The sequence below is a fragment of the Chiroxiphia lanceolata genome, chromosome 1 (assembly GCF_009829145.1).
Source record: "Chiroxiphia lanceolata isolate bChiLan1 chromosome 1, bChiLan1.pri, whole genome shotgun sequence".
Lineage (NCBI taxonomy): Eukaryota > Metazoa > Chordata > Aves > Passeriformes > Pipridae > Chiroxiphia > Chiroxiphia lanceolata.
In genome coordinates this window covers 101,459,177-101,483,540 of record NC_045637.1, presented here as the reverse complement: position 1 = coordinate 101,483,540, position 24,364 = coordinate 101,459,177, and the positions used below count along the sequence as shown (strand labels likewise).

The following is a 24,364-nucleotide window of genomic DNA, read 5'->3' as shown; positions in this document are numbered from 1 at the left end:
TGGAAAAGGGACAGCTCCATCCAAGACCGTTTATCTACGATTGTTCCCTGCTTGCAACATTGAAACTAGCTCACATACACTTCAATGTTACACTGTTCAACGACTAGCAGTCACACAGTGCAAGACAGAAATAATGTCTTTTCAACAGCTTACAAACAGCTTACTATTTAAATAGAGACCACAAAGGAGAAAAATAGAAGGAACAGGTCAGTCAGCTCTTTTACAGATGAAGGAGGGGCACACAAAAGCGGCCTACTTAAATCACAACAGCAGGAGTCAAATCTCAGAACATAGATAGAAATGTGACAGAAAACACAGCAGTAGAAATTCCAGAAGTAACTACTACTGTTATCTTCTGCAGTCTGGAACTGGTGATTTCAAGAAACTGCTCTGCCTGGTATTAAAAATGGATTGGGAGAACTCAGCCAAAAAGCAGCATCACATTAAATGAGGTTGCAACAGGCACCCAAATCAGAAATAACACAGCTAATTTGGAATCAAATATAGAACTACATTTCTGAGTTTCAGTCCAATTTCTTGGCTACAAATAATTTATATTATCTTTTTTAATCTGACAAAGGCTTATATGATGTATGTTTGAAAAAGCTTGCACAAGATGCACAGGAAACCACTACAAAAAACATGGGCATTCTGTTACTTTCAGCATCTGGTACTTGAGAAAAGAAACTATTTAACTGTTTTCTCATCATCATTATTACCAAAACTGTTAAATGGCAGGAAATACGTTACTTAAGAATCTCTGAGCAGTTTGAAAAGGTAACGGTGAAAAGATAGCATAATTAAGCATGAGTGCTAAGAGGTATCACTATTAACATTCTATTAAACAGCCTACCTGATCAGACTTTTAATACATACACAAACATACTATTCCTGCCCAAGACCTTCCACCTCACTCGCAGATTAAATGCATCTGTAAACACTGTAGGTATTAAACAAACCTCAGATTATTTCATGATTCTGACAGTCATGTGATGGTCATTTTTACTTCTCACTTATCCTCCAACTTTGACAAAGTGGTGAATGTAAATTGGGTATGTAATTAGAAGAGACATTATCATAAAGACTAACATTGGTATTCATGATATTTTATATTCCTTGTCTTTATATTAGGATTTAACCATTACATAGATTCAGCTAATGCTTCTCTACTTGAAGTCACATCAACTTCCTATTTGTTTATTATTATGGCCATTCCACATGAAGCACAACTAGTATTAACTGATTGCATTTAAACTGGACAGCAAATTAAAGGATAACCTTATGTCTGCTTTTTATTTTTATCTAGCAAAGAATAGTCTTTCCACTAAGACAATTTAACTTCTACTCTTTATCCTGGTAGCTTTCTAAAACACAAAATATAGAAAATATAAAATACAAAATACGAAATACAAGTTGGGTCTTCCATACCCTTACAAGACTACTTTTTGTAATCTCAAGCTTCATCTACCTAAAAACACCCAGGAAGAGACAGATGACTAACAATTTAAAACTAAAGTGCCAGAGTTTGAAAAGTTCATCAAACTCACACATGGACATCGTCATTCAAAATCTGAGTACCCTAAACTTGCTGCAGCTGAGATAAACCAAGTCAGGAATTACCAGTCAAGTAATTGCTTTGGCCACTTCCACCTCAGATTCAGAGGTCACTCCAGCAGTGACCTCACCTCTGCAGGATTCACTGGATTCAGAGTCATCAGAGTAACTGATGACAAAGAACTATTGTGCAAAATGATCCATGGTGAAACAAAACAAAAGTCATGGAACACAGACAAAGGAAGCCCAAGAACCTTTTGATAGTAAATCAAACTGAAGCTGCAGCTGGTAAGTAATCAGCTTTAGTTTAGGCATAGACCTATATGCTGTTCTCCTACTCCAGCAATTGTACGTTTGAGAAGAAGGAGATACAGCAGCGTGATACTATTAAAAAACTAAAGCAAGCTATACTCAGGTGCCTTAAAAGCTTGTGTAAGCTCTTCATATTACTCAGGAACATGAAGAACTCACCTAAGACACTTGCCAGATCTGGACACAACACGGCAAAAGGTAGGCAAAGTAGAAATCACGTCAGAGATAAAAGTGAAAAAATACAAGAGGTTTAAAAAATATAACATTGGTGGATACATGAATGAACTGACTTCACACAGTCCAGGAATGAGAACACTGTAGATGAGCTATACATATGTTTTATATATGTAAAAACTTGGTAGACACAATACGGCAATCAACTGCCATAAGACATCACTAACTATACAGCCAAAACCTTTCCCTAAATCCAGGTTCTAACATTGCAAACGGAATTACTTCTTTTACTTCTCTCAGTGGGCATGGAAAACTACCTAAACAAGACTGTAGCAAGTAATGCAAAACTTCGGTGAAAAGAAATCGGAAAAACCATCTGCCAAAACTATCCCAGATATATGTGAACAAAGGTGAGGGTGTAGGCTGGATAAAACTGGTTGAGATTCCCTTGGGGATACAGATGTAAGATCAATTTTTCTAGCTTAATTTGTATTAGAAAAGTAAATTCCAGCAAGTACTGTGTGCTTTAGGTGATGGTCAGGAAGTATGGTTTTGTCAAAACAGAGAACTATTTTTAAAAAATTTATCTCTCACCTTCACCCTTATCCTTCTCAATACAACTGAATTCAAGCCTCGTAGTAAAATTCCTACTTATTAAAAACTATGGAAATCACAACAATTTTCTTAATAATAGGGGTTTGATAATATACAAAGCCTTAGAATACAATTTTTAGTCTTTTTACCATCAAATTTTATAGTCGGAGTATTTATAAAAACACCTGCTTTAGCGTCATATAACATATTTGAATGTAGCAAAGAGCATGAGAAACACCATTAAAAAGCACTGCATATTTAAAGCTTATTTTCATTAGTAGATTTAGCATTTAAAACTACAGTATTTTAGGAAGAAAACAGGACTGAGACTTCTTAATTGCATAAATCACTTCTGAAAATAGAACAGAAGCTCTCTCACTACCCTTCCCAATAAATTCCCAGGAGCAGTGGTGTACTGGAGTACCACAGTCATGATTCCAGTGGAGCTAACCTTACTGTAGCAGTAGTGCAATATTTTTAAAGTACACAATATAGCCCATGACAAATTTATTAGCATATATCAGTGCTTGGAAATCAACTTAATGATCAAATTTTCATGACATATCAGCTCACTGTGAAAAGAAGGGGTCATCCTGCAAAGTAGCAATCCAGTTCTACTCTAAATCTTTATGATGTAGGGCTTAATACCAAATATATCTAGAGATACCAAACAAGCTTCAAAAACTTCACTCACAGATTGACCTGCTCTGTGAACATCCTCACTCTCCCATCAAAGAAATGAGAATAGATGTGATTTATACAGCAACTCCATTCATTAAACTAGCTCTGGACAGTTCTGCTTCAGAGTTTCATGGAGATAAAACAGAGACTTCAAACAGATGCATTAAATGTGAACAGAAATGCAATTCTCATGATGTAAGGAAGAATGTTGTGATGAGATGTGGGGAAAAAGCACTTTTTTAGGGAAGTAAATGCTATGTGAAAGTAAGTAGTTTACATTCTTGAGGGCAATATGCAAAACAGTGAAACAGCTTTGAACAGCCTTATGTTTCTGGTGGCAGATGGTTCCCTTTTGGCTGAACAGTGGTAAAGGTTCTTAATCAGGTCTACAAGTACAGTGAACCTTCACACTGCTGAAAGAGAAGCATCACTCCATTAAAACCAAGTTCATAAGCAAGTGTTAATCCCCATGCAATGTAGCATTTATCATTTTTCATGCAAGTGCTCATTCCAAGAGGATTATCACTTCCCCATCCTGCCCTCTGGCTGACTACACAGGGCAGAGAAATTCTTTATTCCATATGGAGGCTGGAGGAAGCTGTGATCTCCAGCTTCCAGTTTCACTATAACTGCTCCAAGTTGAAAGTGGGAAAGAGCACAGGCCAGTGTTGCAGCACTTGCTCTTCAATGAGAGTATGGATATGGCTTCCCAGAAGCTGTCTGGCAGTTGCTAACATATGTCATACTACAAAGATGGGTGGAGAGAGGCAAGGGGTGAAAGAACTCTTTGCTAATACCCATCAGTACAGATCAGGTACAGATACCGGCACATTCAAGTGAATGCTCAGATGCACTTTTGACTTGTCTGCATACATGGTATTTTATTTAAGCTAGATTCAAGTGATTCTATTTGAAACACCTCAGATATTAATAAAGTACTGTAAGTACAGTTTTATAGCTAAGATACAAGTATATAGATCCACTTGTGTGAATTTATGGAATTTGAGTTCCCTTTCCAAATTAGATATGCACTTTTTTAAAGAATTTCCCTTTGAGGCATAAAGATCTTAGAAAAGAACATATCTTACGTAGAATTATATTAACTACGTGGTATTTTTGTTTTCCTTTGGGGCATAATAGACTTACCTCTATACTCACATCTCCTCTTGTAGAACAGTTACAGACTATGTACAGCTTACCGGGGTGCTCTCATATAACACATCTATCTATTCATGCAACAATGAATGTAATTGAAGGCAAAACCAGGTAAAGACAGGAGTTCTAGACTAAGTGGTGCGTCAAACCCATCACAGAGACAATCGTAATATTATTTTGTAACATGCCATACATACCTAACGTCAAAAGCACTGCATATACAAAAGCAGCTAATAATGCTGATAATTTGTATCCACCATCCTACATAGCTCCTCAGAAATAAATGCTGCAACAAAAACTAGATTACATGAATGACATCTAGTGGACACACACTCCCATAACAATTGACTTTTTCCAAACAAAACTGTCACAAGCTTCACACAGTAAAAGCAAGCACCTATTCAGGATGATTATATCAGGAGTCATTGAGTGGTACTGCTGCAAACAGATTTCTGAATTCTTTCAGATTGTTTAAATATTTTTCAGCTTAAGAGTGGCTGCACTGTATAGTAATACAATGACTATGAAACATGTCCAAAAAAGGAAAAGCAAAATTTATTCTTCTGCCTTGGATCTACTAAGAAGATTAGAAAAAAGCAGTGATCTTGTTGCAGACAATATCTTCTCTACAATCCCAGGTCCTACTTTCATCACTTTCCAAGCAGCTACAATTTGAAGAGAACTGTATTGATCAGGGCTCTGTTACACTGCTCTTCCTAAGAAATAAAGAATTAAAAAACATCTTGTAGGCACTGCTCAAAATAAAAAGATGCAGAAGGATTTCCTTCAGGAAAAAAAAAACATTATCAGGATTTCAATTAAAAACGCATTTCAGTTCCATCTGAAAAGTTTTGGTGTACAGGTTAAAGCTGTCTATTCTATCTGCATGCAAGGTCAGCTTCTTTAAAGTGCAGTCTCTGTGAGAATTTATATTTATATGAATGAATTTATAAGTACTTCTCACATCATACACTAAGCCCATATCAAAAACTGCCCAAGGCAAACCTACTGAATTGGTTTCCAGACAGTTCAGGAGAGTCTTGACAATTCACTGAAACATCACCACAAAATTATCAACATAATGTTGTCAGGTTTGAATAACTAGAATTAATTACTCATAAATAGGCAGCTTTCTACACAGATTGCTACAGATTATCATTATACTCTTCCATTACTAAAATGGCAAGGACACAGAATCCATACTCCAGCACTTCTTACCAAGTAGAGTGCTGACTGTAGTAATCACAATAAGACCAAAACTTTTGTGCAGTCATGACTAATCTAGTCATACCACAGTAGGACACTTCTAAAAAAATTTAGTAAGGAAATCTACAAAGAAAAACTTGTCCAGAAGAAAGAAAGAAACAAAGTCCTGCAGATGATATTGTTTTCTTATTTTATAGAATCCAGGATAACATACGCTTTTCTGGCTTCACTCTTTCTTGTGCCTTGTAAGATAAAGATATAGTTAAAAAAACAACCTGTAGGTAAGTAGTTCAAGGCCACTAAAGAATTAGGTATTCATCATATGAGTAAAGACATTTATCCTGAGGATGGCCAAACTGTTCTTTGGAAACTGAACCCATGCAGCATTAGAGAGTACACTTTGTCAATTGAGAACATAAAGTTGCTATTCAGCTGATCTGTGAATACATTTAATTTTCACGTCAAGTGGGATATACCACTGATGCTTCATTGCTCAGAAGAAAAGTATAGGACAATGGGCCCCTGAGGCAGTCTAAATAGTCCAGGTGAGTACTATGTAGATAATATTTACAGAGTAAGAAGGGTCATCTTTCATTGCCTTAATTTAAAACTTGCCCCCCCCCCCAAATCTGTATTTTATTTCTTTCCTGTGCATAGGTTCCATCTTCTCCTACACTGGGCTAGAACAGAGCAGAAAGATTTTCTTCTATTTTGGATTTATTTAAGGAGAGTTTCATCCACAAAACAAAACTTTGCAAATAATCCAAATTCTATTCTTTGTTGCTTTTGATTCCAAGAATCATTAACTGCTGAAGTGTCCAATAAAATCACATAAGGACAGACAAGAAAATAACTACACACCACCCTTCTTGCGTGGAATAAGCAGTTTGAAATTTCTAAATGATTGACATTATTCTGCTGTCCTCTCCACTGGAAGAAAAAAAAAACAACAGGAGATTAAAAGTTCTGAGAGATTCTCCAGAGCTGAGTTAGAAAACTTAGTGCACGCTGTGCCTTTGTGTGAAAAGAATCTCTGCCAGATGAATCGGGTAACTAATAACTTATTGCATTTCTCTGTTCCTGTGATGAGGCACAAGTGACACAAGTGGGATTTTCTTTGTAAGACTCCTGGACAGTATAAAATTCCATGACCAAAAAGTGTGAGATGCACATGATAAAAATAATGCAGAGATATTTGTATCTTTGACTATCTTAATCTTCCTAATACCTCATACCTTTCACTTCCTTGTGAGCTTATGCTTCGGTTTTCATAACACATTTCAATGCCTTTGAAACGAAGACGGTTCCTCATACGAAGGAAATTTTATGCCTAGCACAAAAGAAAGTTGATGCTTAAAGAATCTAAGTGATGCTCTAATACAAAAAACATTAGTGTTGGGTCTGATGAATTATGACAACGCATAGGTCAGTCAACAGAAAAGGTAAGTGGTTAAAATAATAATTTCTTTAATGTCTCATGTTTTCAACTTCCATTCAGAGTCGTTGTGCTCTTTGCACATTATGAAAATATACTAAAGTATACTTGAGAAAACCTTGTGAGTCTTAGGACCAAATCTGGAACACAAATAATATCATTTTCATTAGATATCTGTATGAGCTTGGTTTCTCAGCTTTTAAATAGACTTCCATCATTATGGCCCAAGAGAAAACAGCCCTATACCTTTCTCTGAAAGTTTGCCTCTGAAAGTGCTGCCCAGTTGCTCAGGGTGTCTGATGGCAGGGTGATAAGCTGCCACTGGAAACATCCTGTAAACATTCAGGTTAGACACAATTTCTCGGGAGAATGAATATCCGTTCCAAGTTAGCCAATTGAAAGCAGAAAATGGGATTGTCTAGATCTGATGCTTGGTACAGACAAGAAAGCTATACTGCTGAAACCACTAGAATGAGGGAAGACTTTATCACTCCAAATGAAAGACAGTAAGACAATTTTACTTTTCAGCACAATTACATAAACCGGATGTTTTTTTAACTCTGGATAATCATGGAGCAGCTGCTTCTAAACAAGGTGTCTCACTGCAGAAACTGGTTTTGAAAAATTTTACTAATTACATCTAAGATACAGCCCAGAACTCAAGGTTTGTGTTTAAACACTTGAAACCAAGCAAACTGGGATCTGATCACACGCACTATCATAGGAGTGACCTATTCAAACTACATTGCTCTGATTAAACAGCAGATAATCTCCAAGTAGATAATTTCTCATGAAGGTTTCAGGACTCGATAAACTATTTCTGATTTTGATTGATAAGAATCTAGAGTACTTCATCTTTGTGGCACATTGCAAAGTTCACCTCCATGGAAAATCTATGGCAAACTTTCGCAGACAGCTTTACTGGAACCCTGGAAGACATTGTACACCCAAAAGCAGTTCAAATCCTTTCCTTTGGGTTCTGGTGATGAACACGCAGAACTGAAAAGTCAGACATTTCAGCTGATCGTGCCACAAAGACAGCACATTATCAGCAAATGAGAAAAACCTTAAAAGAGTATGAAAGTCCTTGCACACCAAACTTAACTCAGACCAGAGCAGAAATAGATTTTGTTATGCATCTTATTAGTTACAGGAAGAAGAAAACCCATCTGCCCATTAATGCTCAATTTTTATGTTTTTAAATACAAGGAAAAGTACTAAAAGTCAATCTAGAGAACACATTCAGGAACAAATTATGCTGCTAGTTTTTCAGTCAAGAAGCAATAGGTGAATCCAGTGAAATAAAAGAGATATAGTCAAAGGTAAATTTGACCTTGTAAGCAGAAAAAAAATAGAGACATTTGCAAAGATATTTGGAACAAAATTATTTAAGTTAAGCTTAATGAAATAAAAGCTACATTCAATATACACTACTAAATGTGTTCAGTAGAGCACTAGAACAATTACTGTAACAATTGTAAAAAAAAAAAGTACTATTTATGTACATATTTAGGGTACTTTTAATATTTTTTTATTATTTTGGTCAGAACTCTAGTGTGACTCTGATAAGACATCTGTCACTGAAAGATGATGTTCAGTTATTTTGATTTTTCCTTTTTAATATCTATAAGAGGACCTCATGTTTACCTGATATGTCACGATTTAACAAAATTGGACACTTTTTAGAAGGATTGCAGGCTCTGTATCACTCCATAATTTATTAATTGTAGAAAACCTCAAAATACAGTAAAGGAAAACAAAATAAAGTTAAGGACATTAGGAAAAGAAAAAACAAACAAACAAACAAACAACAACTCCGTAGCAGTTTGCTACAACCTACTTGTTCTGAAATATATAGAAATATACAAAAAATTTTCTAAAATGTTTTTCATTATTTGAATAAATTGTAATTCACTTGCATAAAATATCTTGAAACAAAAAAATTGTAAAAATTAGCATTGTGATAGTCACAGTGTTTAGTAAGCAAAAGACTATATTCAATAACTAGGATGAGGAATGAAAGTCAGGTTTCAGAGTTTTGTTCTAAACTTATTTTAAATGAGCTACAGCAGAAACTATAAAAGTAGTACAATAGCAACAGTGAGGATTAATTCAAGTTTATGAAGAGCTTTGGAATCTAAGTATAGCTTATGTTGGTAAAGGGAAAAAAACACCACTAGAAACCATAATATTCTTATGGTTACAGTCAGAATTACAACCATGCTGGTTGATGGAATGTTAACAGACAAGCCATAAACACACACAACTCCGCCCATAGTAAATCCACCCTAATTACTAGTTTATGAACAAAAAAATTCAGATTAAAATGGTTTATAATATTGAGGTAATATTTCTAATACCTACTACAGAAACAGCATACAGAAAAACAGGAACCATAGTTTAGACACCGCATTTTTTTTTTAAAAATCGTTATTTACATAATGACTAATCTTGATTAAATCAGAAGACATCTAAAACAATCTCCTCAAATTTTTTATACCTTGAGAACTTTCTATGAAAAAAAGAAAGGATACTCAATGACTGTGGAAAAACAAAGGCCAAAAGGACATAAAAGAATGCAAGTTTCAGTTATTCAGCCAAATGCAGTACGGTGAAGACAAAATGTTTTGTTTAGTCAGGATTTTGGGTTTGCTTATGCAAACTTTGGACACTTCAGATCTGTTTTATACTTTCAACATACCAAAGTTCAAAAAGGTTTGCACCAAAAGGTCGCATCACAGAAACATGGCAGAATGCAACTGCTTGTTTCTTGGTTACATTGGGTCATGCAGAGCTGGCTCTAGAAAACACGGCCATGCTGCCACACCATGACACCCAGAGGGGAGCACAGTCACTTCTGTGCTCCACTACATTTGAGACAAGAATACTGCAGGACCAAACTCATTCTTTCAGGAAGAGCCACACCACCTCCCCATTGTTCTGAGAACATTTGCAATCTGTTGCAGATAATTCTTAACCAGACAGTTGATTATGCAGTGGTAAGCACTAGAAACAGTCTCCTAGATCAAGTAGTTCTTACAAAAACAACTCATTTTGGTGCTAAACCTGAGAGGGCTGGCTGTGACACTAACTAGTGATAGTGTTCTGCACAATGACAGAAAATTTTTGCTTCAGAGTATACATGGCCACAAGCAGGAAATATTTCAGTTATGATCACCACCACCTTCACCACTGGGAGGGCAATACATTGAATTTCCCTCACTTTCTCTAAAAAGAAAGGCGATGGTAAAGAAACTCAGCAGCGCAGTTCTCCCGGACAAATGCTGGAAACTTCCCCTCTGGGGACTTAAAGGTCTCTGGCCAGAAATTGAGAAATACAGGCTCTGCCTACCTAGTTGCAAACATGACCAAAAAAAATATTACATAAAAAAAAGATTTTTCAAAATTAAATATATGCCCAAGTCTCCATAAGTTAGCATGATCTCCATCATGAATATAAAACGAACAGCTAGAAAAGAACAAAGTTTTTGTTTATTGGAAGAGTTTCCCGTACTGCCCAAAAGTAGGATAAAATTTGAAGTTAGGTTTTTTTTTTTCCTGTGCTTGTTTATATGATAAAGGTCATGTTATTTTAAGGAATTTCAACCCTTCATTAGATGTAGCAGAGTACGAATTCTGCTGAGGAGATCTGAGGTCTGGTTAATTCCTTTTGTCAACCTGTTGTCTCACTGAGGCAGTGATTTGTAGCAAAATCAATAGAAAATGACAAATATGTAGAAGTGACAGATTATCTTGGTCATTCAGACTGCTCTTTAAGACTCACAAGATAAAACCTTGTAGTCTCACAAAATTCAGAGGAAAAAGATTTCAGTTTATAACTGGTATGGAAGTCAGGCAGACCTTAAAAAAAAGGTTTCTGTGTCAGGTGAAAACCAATCAAGCCATCACAGCAGCTTTAAAGTCATCCAGTTTCAGCAAACACCTTTGATCTATTTCAGTGTTCTGTTACTAATCTACTGCAGATGAAGAAACATAGAAAATGCAGAAATTACAATGAACAACAGAACCTTGTCGTACCTAGACACAGATACATTACAGACTACAGCAAGTTATGGGAAAAGTCAATTCCCAATCTCATAATACACAAAATAATGAATTCCAAGAGAAAAAAAACCTAATGCTTTCTGCTTACCTGATATGGAACAATACTCCCATGAGCAGTACCCCAGCGTTTTGCTTCAATTTTGCAATTAAGGTAATTAGCTGCTACATGAGTGAGACATGCAACCTGGAAATGGAGAAAAAGTATAGTATTCAGGAAAGCTGAAACTTCATTGAAAACTTCTCTGAGATTACTGTCTATTTCTATGTGCTTTAGATACATAAGTTAAAATATTTATGACACAAAAGTATCCTTTAAATATCATTATATTATGTACACTTTTTAATATTGAAAATTTCAGGCTACGACTATATCATGGAAGTGCCTGTTTCAGTACAACTCAATAAACTCAAAAATTAGTACATTCCCTGTAACACTAGTAATGCTAGACACATATAGTATTAAACTATCCTATGAGATAAGACAGTATCACCCTAAATATTTGGCAGAATGGTCAACTGCAGCAAAATAAAAATCAGTGTCTTGTCCATAGTCTAGTGTGAAGCACGATGGATTTGTGGGACAGAACTCACCATTTCCTGAACCTCAATCCCACGCTTAAATCACAAAGGCTTTTTCTCAGTTACAAGATTATCTTTTTGTTTTCTCCTATGCTTCTCATTTTACATGTCCAAGCTATGGAAAATACTTCTGAATTCTTCAGCTCCCCACATGTTCTGCAATATAATTAAGTGGTAGCCCTTAATAAGTCATCTGTCATTAGAAGATAAGGAGAGGTTTATCAAGTTATTAGTCAGACAGCAAAACTAGAAAAATATTAACTTTAGGGAAAATATGGCATGCTAATTTAGTAACCAGAATTTGAGGCGTTTAATATATATCTTGTAAGCGTGATTATATTTTAGGAAAAAGAAGTGAACATTTATGTAATGCAGTAATGCATGAAAATCAGTGGTTCTGTTATAATCAATGCCAGATTCTTTATTCTTAATTCTTTGAGAGAATACAGTGCGTAACTATATCTGAAGCCAAGTAACACAATAAAGCATTAGTTACCATGCATCATTATCACTAATTCATCAGACACAATATACTTGTTTTATTCTGATAACTAGTAGCTTTATACAGTTAACCAGTAAATGCAAGTGCTTGTCTAAACAGTAGGCCATGTGACCATTTTTTTCCAAAAATATTATTTTCTCCATATTTTTCCTCTAGATGGAAGAAATTTGCTATGATGATCAAAGTATTTACACTATTTTGTGCCTACTAGTCAGTCTAATCTAAAACAAATCATGTAGTAATTAATTCAGAGTCCACTATTCATATTCCAATAAGTCAATTATATCACAATTTCTAGAAAAAAGAATGCCATTTCATTTTCTTCTTCTTTCTCCACATATTCTAACAAGGCAATTTGAATGTGTCACTCACATTTAAAGCAAACATTCAACTGTAAATCATAGATGCAGTGATTCTGTACATCAGAAAACCTAGGAATATATAGAGCAAAAAAGAGCTTCACTGCTGACAAAAGTTATTATATATATATATATACATATATATATATACACATACTAACTACAAATAAAATTCCTTATTACGGAGTAATGTTGAAAAACACTTTGTAGCTGAATTTCACTGCAGCTTGTTATAGCCCATTGTCACTTTATTCAGCTAAAATGTTGAACAATATCTAGTCTCTCCTTTGGTCCCCAAGAAAATCTCCACAGTTAAGGAAATGGATCTGGGCGTACGAAGAAAGAACTTTTTCCTCTGGTTTGCAATACAGATTTCCTCAGCAATATAGAATGAAACACACTGTGATTATGAAGACAGCAATTTTGGGACTAACAGTTGCTTAGACTATATCAAGGTCTCAGTTCAACTTGCTACTTAGTATGAAGAATAATTCCATTGCAGTCAATGTAGTGATCACTCGCTTGAATACATATGCCTATGTAGCGTATGACACTGGTTTACTTATTATTGTTTTTTCAATAAATCATTAAGTCTTTTGACTCCCTTTGACTTCCTTCTCTGAGTTGGGTATCTTGTTCATAGTCAAATTAGCCAGCCAAAAATAATTATTATTAGTAGTCATAGTATTATCATCAAACAAATACATTTATGTAGACCACATCAAAGTAAATATTTCAGTGTTTTGTGTTTCACGTAGGAATACACTTAGCTAAGTGAACTCTAAGGCTTTTTGGCCCCTTTATAATAACTTTCTGACAAGTTCAGCAAACTTAAAAGACAATTCTGTTTCTACTGTCCCATTAAACTGTTATAGACATTCCCAGAACTACCATGCTTTTTCCTTCTCTCTTCCTGGCTCACTTCATTCTCTTTGGTCTCTCCGAAGATTTAGTCCCACTAAAAAGGCACTATCCAGAAAAACCTTTCAGCATAAACAATTTATGTCCTTTATAAAGAACACAAAGAATTTATCTACCTATACCTTACAGTTGTTAAGCAAACTGCTGACCTATAAGTACAAAAAAGACATCCCAACCGAACATTTCTACTGACATAATATCCTTAGAAAAAAAAAGGTTTTTAACAATGTAAGTCTACTTCTCCAAATTCCCCTGTAATTCAAGACTCAGGACCTCACTGCTACAGACAGTTCTTGCAGCAGAAATATCTATAATACAATCAATCTCTCAAATTGCAGTTTAGGTACATCTGTATGACATATTCAGCTAAGTATTTTTAAATCTATATTTAAAATTACTTTCCTGAAACTCTATAGACCCATTTCTTTTCTCCTTTAATTAAGAATTAATCCTTAAAAGTAACCTTTGAACTTGTAACATTAAAGCAGATGTAACACAACGACACAGACATCTCTGTATTCATCTGCTTGCAGACCTATGCACTGTAAATATGTATTATCAAATATCTACAGATAAGTGTTTCTTTATTTCACATCAATAAAGGGAACACATATTTCAACATTCCTTTCTAATATTACTGTTGATGGCCAAATCACATATTTGTGTTACAGACTTACTTAAACCAGAACAAAAAGAGAGCTGCATTAAGGTCTGAAAAGTTATGCTCAGCTTATGATGGAATCAGACAGATGGGAAACAAGATATTAAAAGCCACAAGGTCAGTAGACAAAGAAAAGAGACAGAATTTCAAAAGATTTTTTTCAAGATAGCACATCAAACATAATTTATTACAATGAGTTTGCTGAGTCAATCAATCATTTGCATGCAATTTCAACAAGTGTATATGAATAACAAAAGAAGGCAGGTAACTGGAAAGAGGAGAAAATAACTTTTTAATTATATTCTTTACTTTCTTCTCCCTCCAATTTTTTGTCTCCATCCTGCCACTTATCTTAACAAGGCTTTGACTCTAAGACAAGTTAATTCACTTTTTTCTCATTCTTGTTTATTTTTTCTTAAAGTAGGCATGTAGACTGACTCTTAGGAACTTTGAGATAGGCTTTTTACAACCAAAATAAGGTAACTTATTTTATGCTATTCTACAGAATAGTAACACAAATATTAATTTGTAACTTCGTAGAAAAAAAGTCATTCTAGAAAATTCCATTGCCTTCTGTTGTGCAAAGGCCAATAATCTTCCATTTACACCTTCTCCATACTTCTAGTGACGTGGAAAAAAAATCTTTACATGAGAAAAATGTGAACAAAAGACCACAATTCACATCTGGCGCACACTAAAAAGGTCTCTTAAAATCACTGATCCTATACTAGTATTTACCTAATGACTGATTTTAAATGTTTTCCCCTTTCCGTGTTGCAATAAATAATTTGACACTAATAAATCAAAATTCAAGTTTCATTAATTTTTCTTTTGCAGTTATCCCTGGTTGCCCTTATTGAAGCTACCTCCATGGATACATGCATAGGATGATTCCCGGCTCTTGCTTCTTGAGTCATTTTTTCATTAAAAAAACCCCAAAAATCCAAAAACCCAAACAAACAAAACCCAAACCAAATAAAAAAAAAACAAAACAAAAAAAAAACCACAAACATTAAAACTAAAACCTCTATCTCTACCAGGAAAACTTCACTCCATTTAGAAGAAACCTCCACTCTTCCAGTTAACTGTGCGATTTCTAAGTATTGACCCATCAGTTTCAGGATGTGGCACTGCACCACAATGAATGGTGCTGTTCTACCAGTTTTTAGGCAGGGAACTGTGTTTCAAACTCCTGCAAGAATGAACTGGGTAGCAGGAACCACAGTCTTGTGCAGAGACAAGACAGCTGCCACAATTCAAGGCAGCCCATCACAGAGGGGTCCAGCAGGAAACCACAGCATTCTCAAGAGCTGTCAACACCTATCACCCTATGTTTGGGTACGTAAGGGCCTCCCATCTAGCCTGGAGCTGAGAGATCTACAGGATCTAAAAGTCAGTTCAAGAGTGACATAAACCTATAGGTAAAGCATACATTTCCACCTGCAAATGTACAGCAAAGCCACTGCCCACCATCAAGCAAGATTTTACTGCCTCATCAGTGGTGTCCCTGTATCTGGGCAAAGCAGTAGGTCTGGACTTTTGAATTCACAACTGTTGTCCCATAATTCCACAATCCCTCTCCACACAGGTTTTCTTCTCTTTAAGAGCCAGTAGTACCATAGCTGCTTTCAACCAGTGATTTGTAAATTCCATGAATGACTGCAAAAGGTAACTAAAAACTGCAAAACTACTATCAAGTAGGTCAAGGCTTACTATTAAAGAGTCTTTTAGAAAATGTCTGTGGTCACATTACGAACAGTGTGCTCTGGGTAAAAAGTGTTTTCTTCCCAGCGATGCTGATTTCTTTTAATGCAAACCTCCAGGAAATTATCATGAATTCACCCTTCACAAAAGAAAACTCCTGGCACTGAAGCATTAGTAAATGGCATAATCCCAGTCACAAGTACAATCTTGTAAAGATAAAATCAAATCTTTAATGACAAATACCTACAATTTTAAACCAGGTCTCATATTGTGTCCTGCTCTGGTGCCTTCCAACCAGATACTTAGGCAGGTATCCAACTCTGTGTCAGTAATCACATGCAGCATGTGGGACTTAATGATTCAAGTTAGCCACCTGACCAAACAATACACAGGGAATCACATAGTCACACAAATAATGTGCTAGGTAGTGCTTAATGAACCAGAAACAATAAAATAGAAAAAAAAAATCAATGAGAAAAACAAAGGTAATGCATTTGAAAACCCTATATCGAACATGGATTATCAGAGGGGAAGACAGATAAAAAGAGCAAAACAGACTTTAAATTACATAGTTATGTAGATACCTTTTTAGCATGAAAATGATGGCTGATAACACCTTTTGCTTTATAAAAAAACCAGTTTAGACTACATAAACATAGAAACTGAGGCATCTTCAAAAACGCAATGCATTTGTATCACAGAGAACTGCTACGTTCAGTGAAATGCAACAACAAAAAAGAACTGATCTACAAATTATTTTTTAATGAGCTATTTAGAGCTTATAAAAGACCAGAATGAATGCTTCTGTGCTTCCCACAGCATGGAGATCATCTCCTGATTAAGATTCAATTAGTATTAACAATAGCGAAGATTGATGCAACCAACAGATCTAGGACTTGAAATTTCAAAAATATATACAATTCAGCACAGAGTTTCAAGAGAAAGTAAGTGGTAAGTGTTAAATCTATCCTATCTCTCCTCAGTCTCCAATTAAAACAAACAAAGAAAGAAACAAAACCAATAAACTTACACACATTCAGATGAATTTTAGGTGAAGGATAAGAAACAAAATCCTGACCACAGAATCTACTAGACAGCACTGGCATTAAAGAGAAAAAGGAAACAAAAAACCATTTCTTTAAATTAACTCCAGTTGAAGAAAAACATTTTAAAAGGAAGAATAAATTTCATTTTCTTGATTAAAATAAAATACTAATCATTTTTTTCTGAAAGTGTAAAGAAAGATACTACTTTAATCACTGAAAAAATCCTATGTCAGCTTCATAATAAAACAGGAACATCTCTAAGGAATTCATTACTTAAAAAAAAAATCTATTAAAGATAATCTTCAGGTTAAAAATACCAAGAACTCCAAACTTAGTGCAAAATCCAAAAATTAAGGCACTGAGTTTCTCAGGAGGAGAAAAAAAAAAAAAAAAAGAAAAAAGCCTATCAATGTATTTTCCCATAACATGATCCTGGAAAGAGATGAATCATCTTAAAAGTAACTTTGAAAACAAATCCCTTTCTGGCAATTCTGTGACATGGAAAATTCAGCCAAAACAGTTAAAACTTTGGCAGAGTTCTAATACCTGAAATCAGATGCTGGTAATAGACATATCAGACAACCTTGACCATAAACTTCTACAGTTATTTCCTTAAGTTTTTAAGTCTCTGAAAAAAGAATATATATCCACTGAAATATTATGCTCAGCTTTACAAAGTTTACGCAAAATGCAACTTACAAAAAGTTTATTCTGCTACATTTAATACAGTTTTTTAAAACCATAACACATTTTCTTATATTATTTCTTAATTATAACCTTTACCAATGAGAACTTATGCATATAATACATATTACAACTTAACAGGGTTTTAATTCTATGCAATGATATCTGGTTGTATTTCACTGACTGTTTAGAAAATAGCACAGATCAAGTTCTCAGAGTGGCTTCTATTCATGCAAAGAACTGCAAGCAGACTTACAAAGCATAGACCAAGTTGAGTTGTGGGAGGTGCACCCAGGTAGAGAAACTCCTCCACTTAGTAACAGAGCTCCGAGAGGAGGTGAGTAAATTGAGGAGTACGAGGAATTGAGAGAGAGAGAAACAGGCCTCACAGCAGACAGGACTTATGACACAGAGATTTCCCTGTCCTCTCTCCATATCACTGAAGCATGTCCAGATAACAGCAATGGAGCTGGTGAAGGGTCTTATAAGCTTATGAAGTCTTATAAGGAGTGACCAAGGGAGCTGGGGTTTTTTTTCAGCCTGGAGAAAAGAAGGCTTGGGGGGGACCTTATCACTCTCTACAACTACCTGAGAAGAGGCTATAACCAGATGGGGGTCAGTCTCTTCTCCCAGGCAACAAGTGATAGCACAAGAGGAAATGGTCTCTAAACCAAGGAGGTTTAGATTAGAAAACATGAACATTTTCTTCACTGAAAGGGTTCTTGGGCATTGAAATAGGCTGCCCAGGGAAGTCACCATATCTGGAAGTATTTAAAAGATGTAGCACTTAGGGGCATGGTTTAGCAGTGGACTTGGTAGTGCTGGGTTAACAGCTGGACTTGATGATCTTAAACCTCTTTTCCAACCTAAATGATTCTTTTCTATTCTAAAAAATGTAGCCATATTTGACAGCTGAGAATGGAAACAGGAAAGCATAAAAATGCAATGCAGACAGATTTTGCCCACATAAAGCTTAATTACCTGTGAAGACAAGCATCAGAATAAATATAGCAATTTTTCTTCTTGTTTGCAAAGGGTAGTTTCCAGAGGCTCCAAATTGGATGCTACATACATTTTGTGAAGGATTATTTTCTTTAATCAGAAGTGGAAAGCTGTCAACCTCCAAAAGAAGCTGCACTGAGATACTTTTCACTTTTGATCTTATCATTAGGAACAGGGCCATTTACAATGAAAATATGCATACACCTAACTATTTACAACACTCTTCTTTTTTGTCTCCACATTTATCAGCATGAATACTTTCACAGAAAAAAGAATCTTAAGTAGTTTATCTACTCCTGACAATGTAATTTTGATCTTAGAACAGATATAAACATAAAATATAATAGTAATTTCAACAGCTTGTGCTGCAGCAGTATAAAGAGGTAGATTTCTAGATTTTTAATTTGATACGTAAGGAGGCACGTACAGAAACAAGCTATGTCTATTTGGTTGTGTGAGAAATGTTCAAATATTCCACCCTTATTATCACAGCCAAATCTCCCGTTCATTACAGTAATTTTCTCAGCAGAACAATGGCATTATTTCTGAAAGATCTCCGGTCACTGCCCATTAAGTACTTTGGTGCTAATGCACTACAGGGATGATGGAAGAAACAAATCCATGCAATGGAACAAAATGTTTTAAATAGTATGCTTTGCAATGTGCAAGAATGTATTTCTGTGCCTCTGCAGCGTTAATGAATGCCCATAATGACTTTTTGAGCATTTTAATGCTGTTTGCAATGCAGATGTGGTTCATCTACTGAGCTGTTAAACAGAATGCAAGTCAGAGAAATGTGGTCCAAAGTTCTATTTGACTTGAGTATTACCAATGAGTCTGGAGTGGAAGACATGGCACTTCTGCATGATAATGCTTTTTGAACAGTGGCAACAAATTTGTAAGTGATACCCTGAAGAAGGAAGTTACTCTTTAATTAATCAAAAAAAAAATTGTAGTACCACAAAAAACCAAAATGTTTTATTACAGAGTAAGCTTGAATGAAAATTACTTCACATATGTTTATCAGAGAAATATAGTACTACAAATATTCATTCCAAGCAAGGTAAAGCATTTTTACAAATAACTGAACTTTGACTAGACACACACAAGTCTATAGGCCATGATGGGATCCATCCCAGAGAAATGAGGGAACTGGTGAAAGAACTTGTCAAACCACTTTCAATCATGTACCAGCAGTCCTGGTTAACTGGAGAAGTTCCAGCTGACTGGAAATTAGTAAATGTAACATCCATCTACAAGAAGGGTCAGAAGGGTGATCTGGGGAACAACAGGCCTGTCAGCCTAACCTTGGTTCTGGGTAAGTTCATGGAAGAGCTCATCCTAAGAGCCGATACACGGCACATGCAGGACAACCAGGCGATTAAGCCCAGCCAACGTGGATTTACAAAAAGCAAGTCCCATTTGACCAACCTGATCTCCTTCTACGACAAAGTGACCTGCTTAGTAGATGAGGGAAAGGCTGTGGATGTAGTCTTTCTAAATTTCAGTACAGCATTTGACGCCGCCTCCCATAGCATCTTCCTAGCAAAACTGGCTGCTCGTGGCTTGGATGGGGGGACTCTTCAATGGGTAAAAAACTGGCTGGATTGGCTGGGCCTGGAGAGTGGTGGTGAATGGAGCTAAATACATGTGGTGGCCAGTTATTAGCGGTCTTCCCCAGGGCTCAGTACTGGGGCCAATCTTGTTTAATATCTTTATTGATGATCTGGACATGGGAGTTGAGTGCAATTTGCAGACAAAACTAAGTTGGATGGGAGTGTTGATCTGTTCGGGCGCAGGAAAGTTCTACAGAGAGACCTGGACAGACTCAACAGTGGGCTAAGGACTGAGGTTCAATAAGGCAAAGTGTTGGGTCCTGCACTTGGGTTGCAGCAATCCCATGCAATGATACAGGCTTGGGGAAGAGTGCCTTGAGAGCTGCTCATCAGAAAGGGACTTGAGGGTGCCGGTTAACAGCTGGCTCAATGTGAGCCAGTAGTGTGACCAGGTATTCCAATGGCATCGTGGCCTGTATGAAGATAGTGTAGCCAGCAGGACTAGGGAAGTTATCATATCCCTGTACTTGGCATTGGTGAGGCCGCAGATCGAGTACTGAGTTCAGTTCTGGGCCCTTCACTCTAAAAAGGACATTGAGGTGCTGGACCATGTCCAGCGAAGGGCAACAAGGCTCATGAAAGGACTAGAGAACAAAGTTTCTGAAGTAATCAAACCAAGCAGTATGAAACCTTAGCTAGCATTCCATTAGCATAACCCAAAATGCCATACTTGTTAAGGTTTACTAGATTTCCAGAGGTTCAACAGCACATAACAACCAGTTATCTTCCTAACTTAAAATTTTCCATTACGTAAAATTGAAATCTCTTCCATCAAGGTAAAATGTTTTATTTGCTCTTTATCTTAACAAATAACACATAATGTGTTAAAAGGTTCTATCCAAATTTGACCAACTTATAGAATGACTTCTGAAAAGTTCTATGAGTTTAGAGGGACAGGTGAGCTCTTGGGGTACACTTGCTTAAATCATTCCCCTTTCTTTTCAACTACCCAGGTTATCCTCCTCCTAATACTCAGAACAATTCCTGATCTGCTGGTAATAAACATCTTGATTCCATTCCCAAGACTACACTCTTATTTAAAGGTCATCTAAATAATAAACTCATTAAAAGAAATGTCCTTCTTTGTCTTCAAACTCTCTCCCCTATCCACTCCAGACAGCCACTTTTATTTTCTTTTAGTAATAAAGGGGCGTATTTTTTCCATCTCCTTCCTAGTCCTTCTCTAATTGATGACAGAGGCAGATCAACATAGAAGATGAAGCTGCAATTCATTCAATCTCATACCAGAACAACGGTAGTGAAAACAAAAGGACAGAGAATTTACTGTCAGGTAGCAGCTAAAGAAGAAATACCCTTGCACTTTGAATATGTACTCTGTTTACAGAGTAAAAAAAGCAACTAAATAAAGCCAAGATCAAGTTGGAGTATATTCTACCAATGACTGCGTAACTAATCATTAGAAATCGTAACACACATACCACAGAGGCCAATATTAAATTGAGTTACTGTCATGTTAGTATGGTCTTCTGGTCTATTCAATCAAATACTGGCTGCTTAAAACCCAGAGGGACAAGTTCTGTTCTTAGTTACACTGACGTCCTCAGTGGAAATTATTAAGAATTGTGGCCAAGAAAAGAGTTTACAGCACAGTAGATGTTTAAAGAAATGTTCGTATTAATTCAGATTTTATTCCAGTACCAGAGCTATACAGTGAAAAGATGACATCTCCATATAGCACATACTCAATTTTTTATTATGATGGAGATTAAGAATACCATGTTTTGCAAAGATGACATTTTATAAGCTCGTAAAAACCCACTTTCTCAAATCATACCCAAAACAAGACAACTCTGTTACAGTCCTCCTAGTTGGCCTCCAAAGTCACCAGAAGCAATGACCTCTTAAAAAGAAGATTTTCTTTCTGTATTCAGTCAACTCACGACTGTCAGCAAGCAGAGAACAAGACACAGTCATGAATCTGAGCAGCATTTAAGTTCCAAGATTGATATTTGTCATACAACTTACTGCTCAGGGATTCTGTGATGCCATACATGTCCTACAAGAAGTATGTAATTGTTGCCAGTTTCACCCATACCCGATAATTTGTAAAAGACATGCCCTGAAAGCCCTGAATAGACAGCACTAAAAGCACCTTAAATAGATAAGCCTTAAACACAGTGATCTCGGGAAAATGTGATGCAGAAACAAAAACTAATTGCTTCTAAATCTCATCATTACCTGAATAAACTCACTGTCAAATTAAGCACAGAGATGGAATATAGAAAATAATTTTTATACCAATTTTCTAGGTTTTCTTAGGGTCACTTCAAAATTTTAAGAAGGTTAAGAGTTTACTATGGCAAATACAAACCAAAACATAGTAATTAGAAGCAGAGAAGTGCCTGATGAACAATCATATAATACAAACAATATTAACCACATTATCCTGTCTGTGGAATCTGGGAAAAAATACACTTCAAAATTGCAGAAATGTTAAATGTAAAATACTTCTTGCAGATTTTCAATCCAAAAGAAACCCACTTATTAAAGCATTTGTTGAAGCCTGGTTGTAATTAAATAAGGAAGGATATTAAAACTTCCAAGAGATTTTTTTAAGCCACAACAGAAGAAAAGGCACAATTGCATAATTGGAACCAAATCCAAAACCCACTTCCTTCTTATTTACTAGTATCATCTAAAGGACACTTTAAATGCTGAAAGGTCAGGAGCTGACAACTATGAATCATCTAAAAGTCAAAAATTTCAAAGGAGTTGTACAACATGGGTTAAAAGTTTATAGATGAGAGATATAGAAAGTTAGTGCTCACTGCAAAACCACATCCTAGGAGTCACTGTATCTCTTGTCAACAAAATCATAGAATCCTATTTTGTTATGGGAAAAGAAATTGGTAGCAATAAGTGTTTGCTACACAGAATTTGAAAGAAAGACGTCTTTTTAAGATATTAAAAATAATATATCTTCAGAGAACAGGATTTCACTTGATAATTTGGTGCTACACAGACCAGTTAAATACAAAACTAACTTGCCAGTCAGTGGAATATTTCTTTAAAAAGCTTCAGATCATTTTCATTGGCAGTTGAATTCAGCTCAATGCTCTTTGTCATTTGCATATCTGTGCAGGAAATTAGTATCAAAAGCATTTTCCAGCCCTACCCTCCGGGAAAAAAAAAAAAAAAATCCTCTTGCAATCCTATAAGGCATGCAGAAAAGTGATAGCACAGATACAGATGGACATGTACATGCTAGGTTTTTTTGCTATAAAATAAACCATGCAGTTTTCATGATTTTCTAATTATTTGAGTGCCTTAATTCCTGGTTTTTTTTTTAATTTCTGACATAATCAAAGACATCAACACTGACCAATGAAGACATATGTATTGGCCAGCTTCACAATTCTCAGTTCAAAACAAAGGGTTGGACAAAAGATGCAAGTACACTCCTACGCTAGCTCAGTGCATGAAATGCTGGCAAAACCAAAAAGTTTCATCCAAGTCCCTGCTTTTGCAACACTATTAATAGGAGGATGGTTCGGTAACGCTTTTGTTTTACACACAGAAAATTCCTTTTTTCTCATTAAAAAATATTACACTTCAATGAAACTCATTCTGAAGGAAAAGTTATCATGATACATCTGTTTGACCTCTAGATCCCATCATTAATCAATGGCAACAAGAACTAACAAACCAAAAGTCTACAGCTTTAGGTTCCTTATCGTTTTGGCAGCATCCATGAGAAACTTCTAAAGGTCATTCTTTTTAAACATTCATCACATGAGGAAGAGATAGTTTTAGGTATCTTCACTTGGATGTAAAACCCTAATCCCTGTGAAAGCATGGGTCTTATCACAGTAACTGTCTAACTTTCCTTTAAAAAATCCATTACCATCAGAAGTCCTGTAAGAGCAATTTTATTATTTACTTATTTAATTTTCAGATTTGTGCTACTGTTATTAAACTCACCCTTAAATACTTACAAATAACCACCAGTCTTGCAAAAAGAAAGAAAATTAACCAGAAAAACTAGATGCTCTCTCTGAGGGAGGCTCAGCGGTCAGCTACATTTTACTTCATTCATTTTAACACATTTTTAATAGAATTGATAACATGGATTTATTTTTGGTACTCTACCACC

The 24,364-nt window shown here is 35.7% G+C and overlaps 1 protein-coding gene across 4 annotated transcripts in view; it reads right to left on the bottom strand.

The window, feature by feature from the left end:
• SUGCT (succinyl-CoA:glutarate-CoA transferase) overlaps positions 1-24,364 on the bottom strand; it is a 313,990-nt gene that overhangs the window by 240,410 nt on the left and 49,216 nt on the right. For 3 of the 4 annotated variants that reach the window (XM_032702459.1, XM_032702484.1, XM_032702467.1), the window contains one exon: positions 11,265-11,360. The exons of the other annotated variant lie outside the window; for it this stretch is intronic. In XM_032702459.1, the coding sequence (XP_032558350.1) occupies positions 11,265-11,360 (96 nt within the window). The remainder of the gene's footprint in view (positions 1-11,264; positions 11,361-24,364) is intronic. 4 annotated transcript variants of the gene reach the window in all.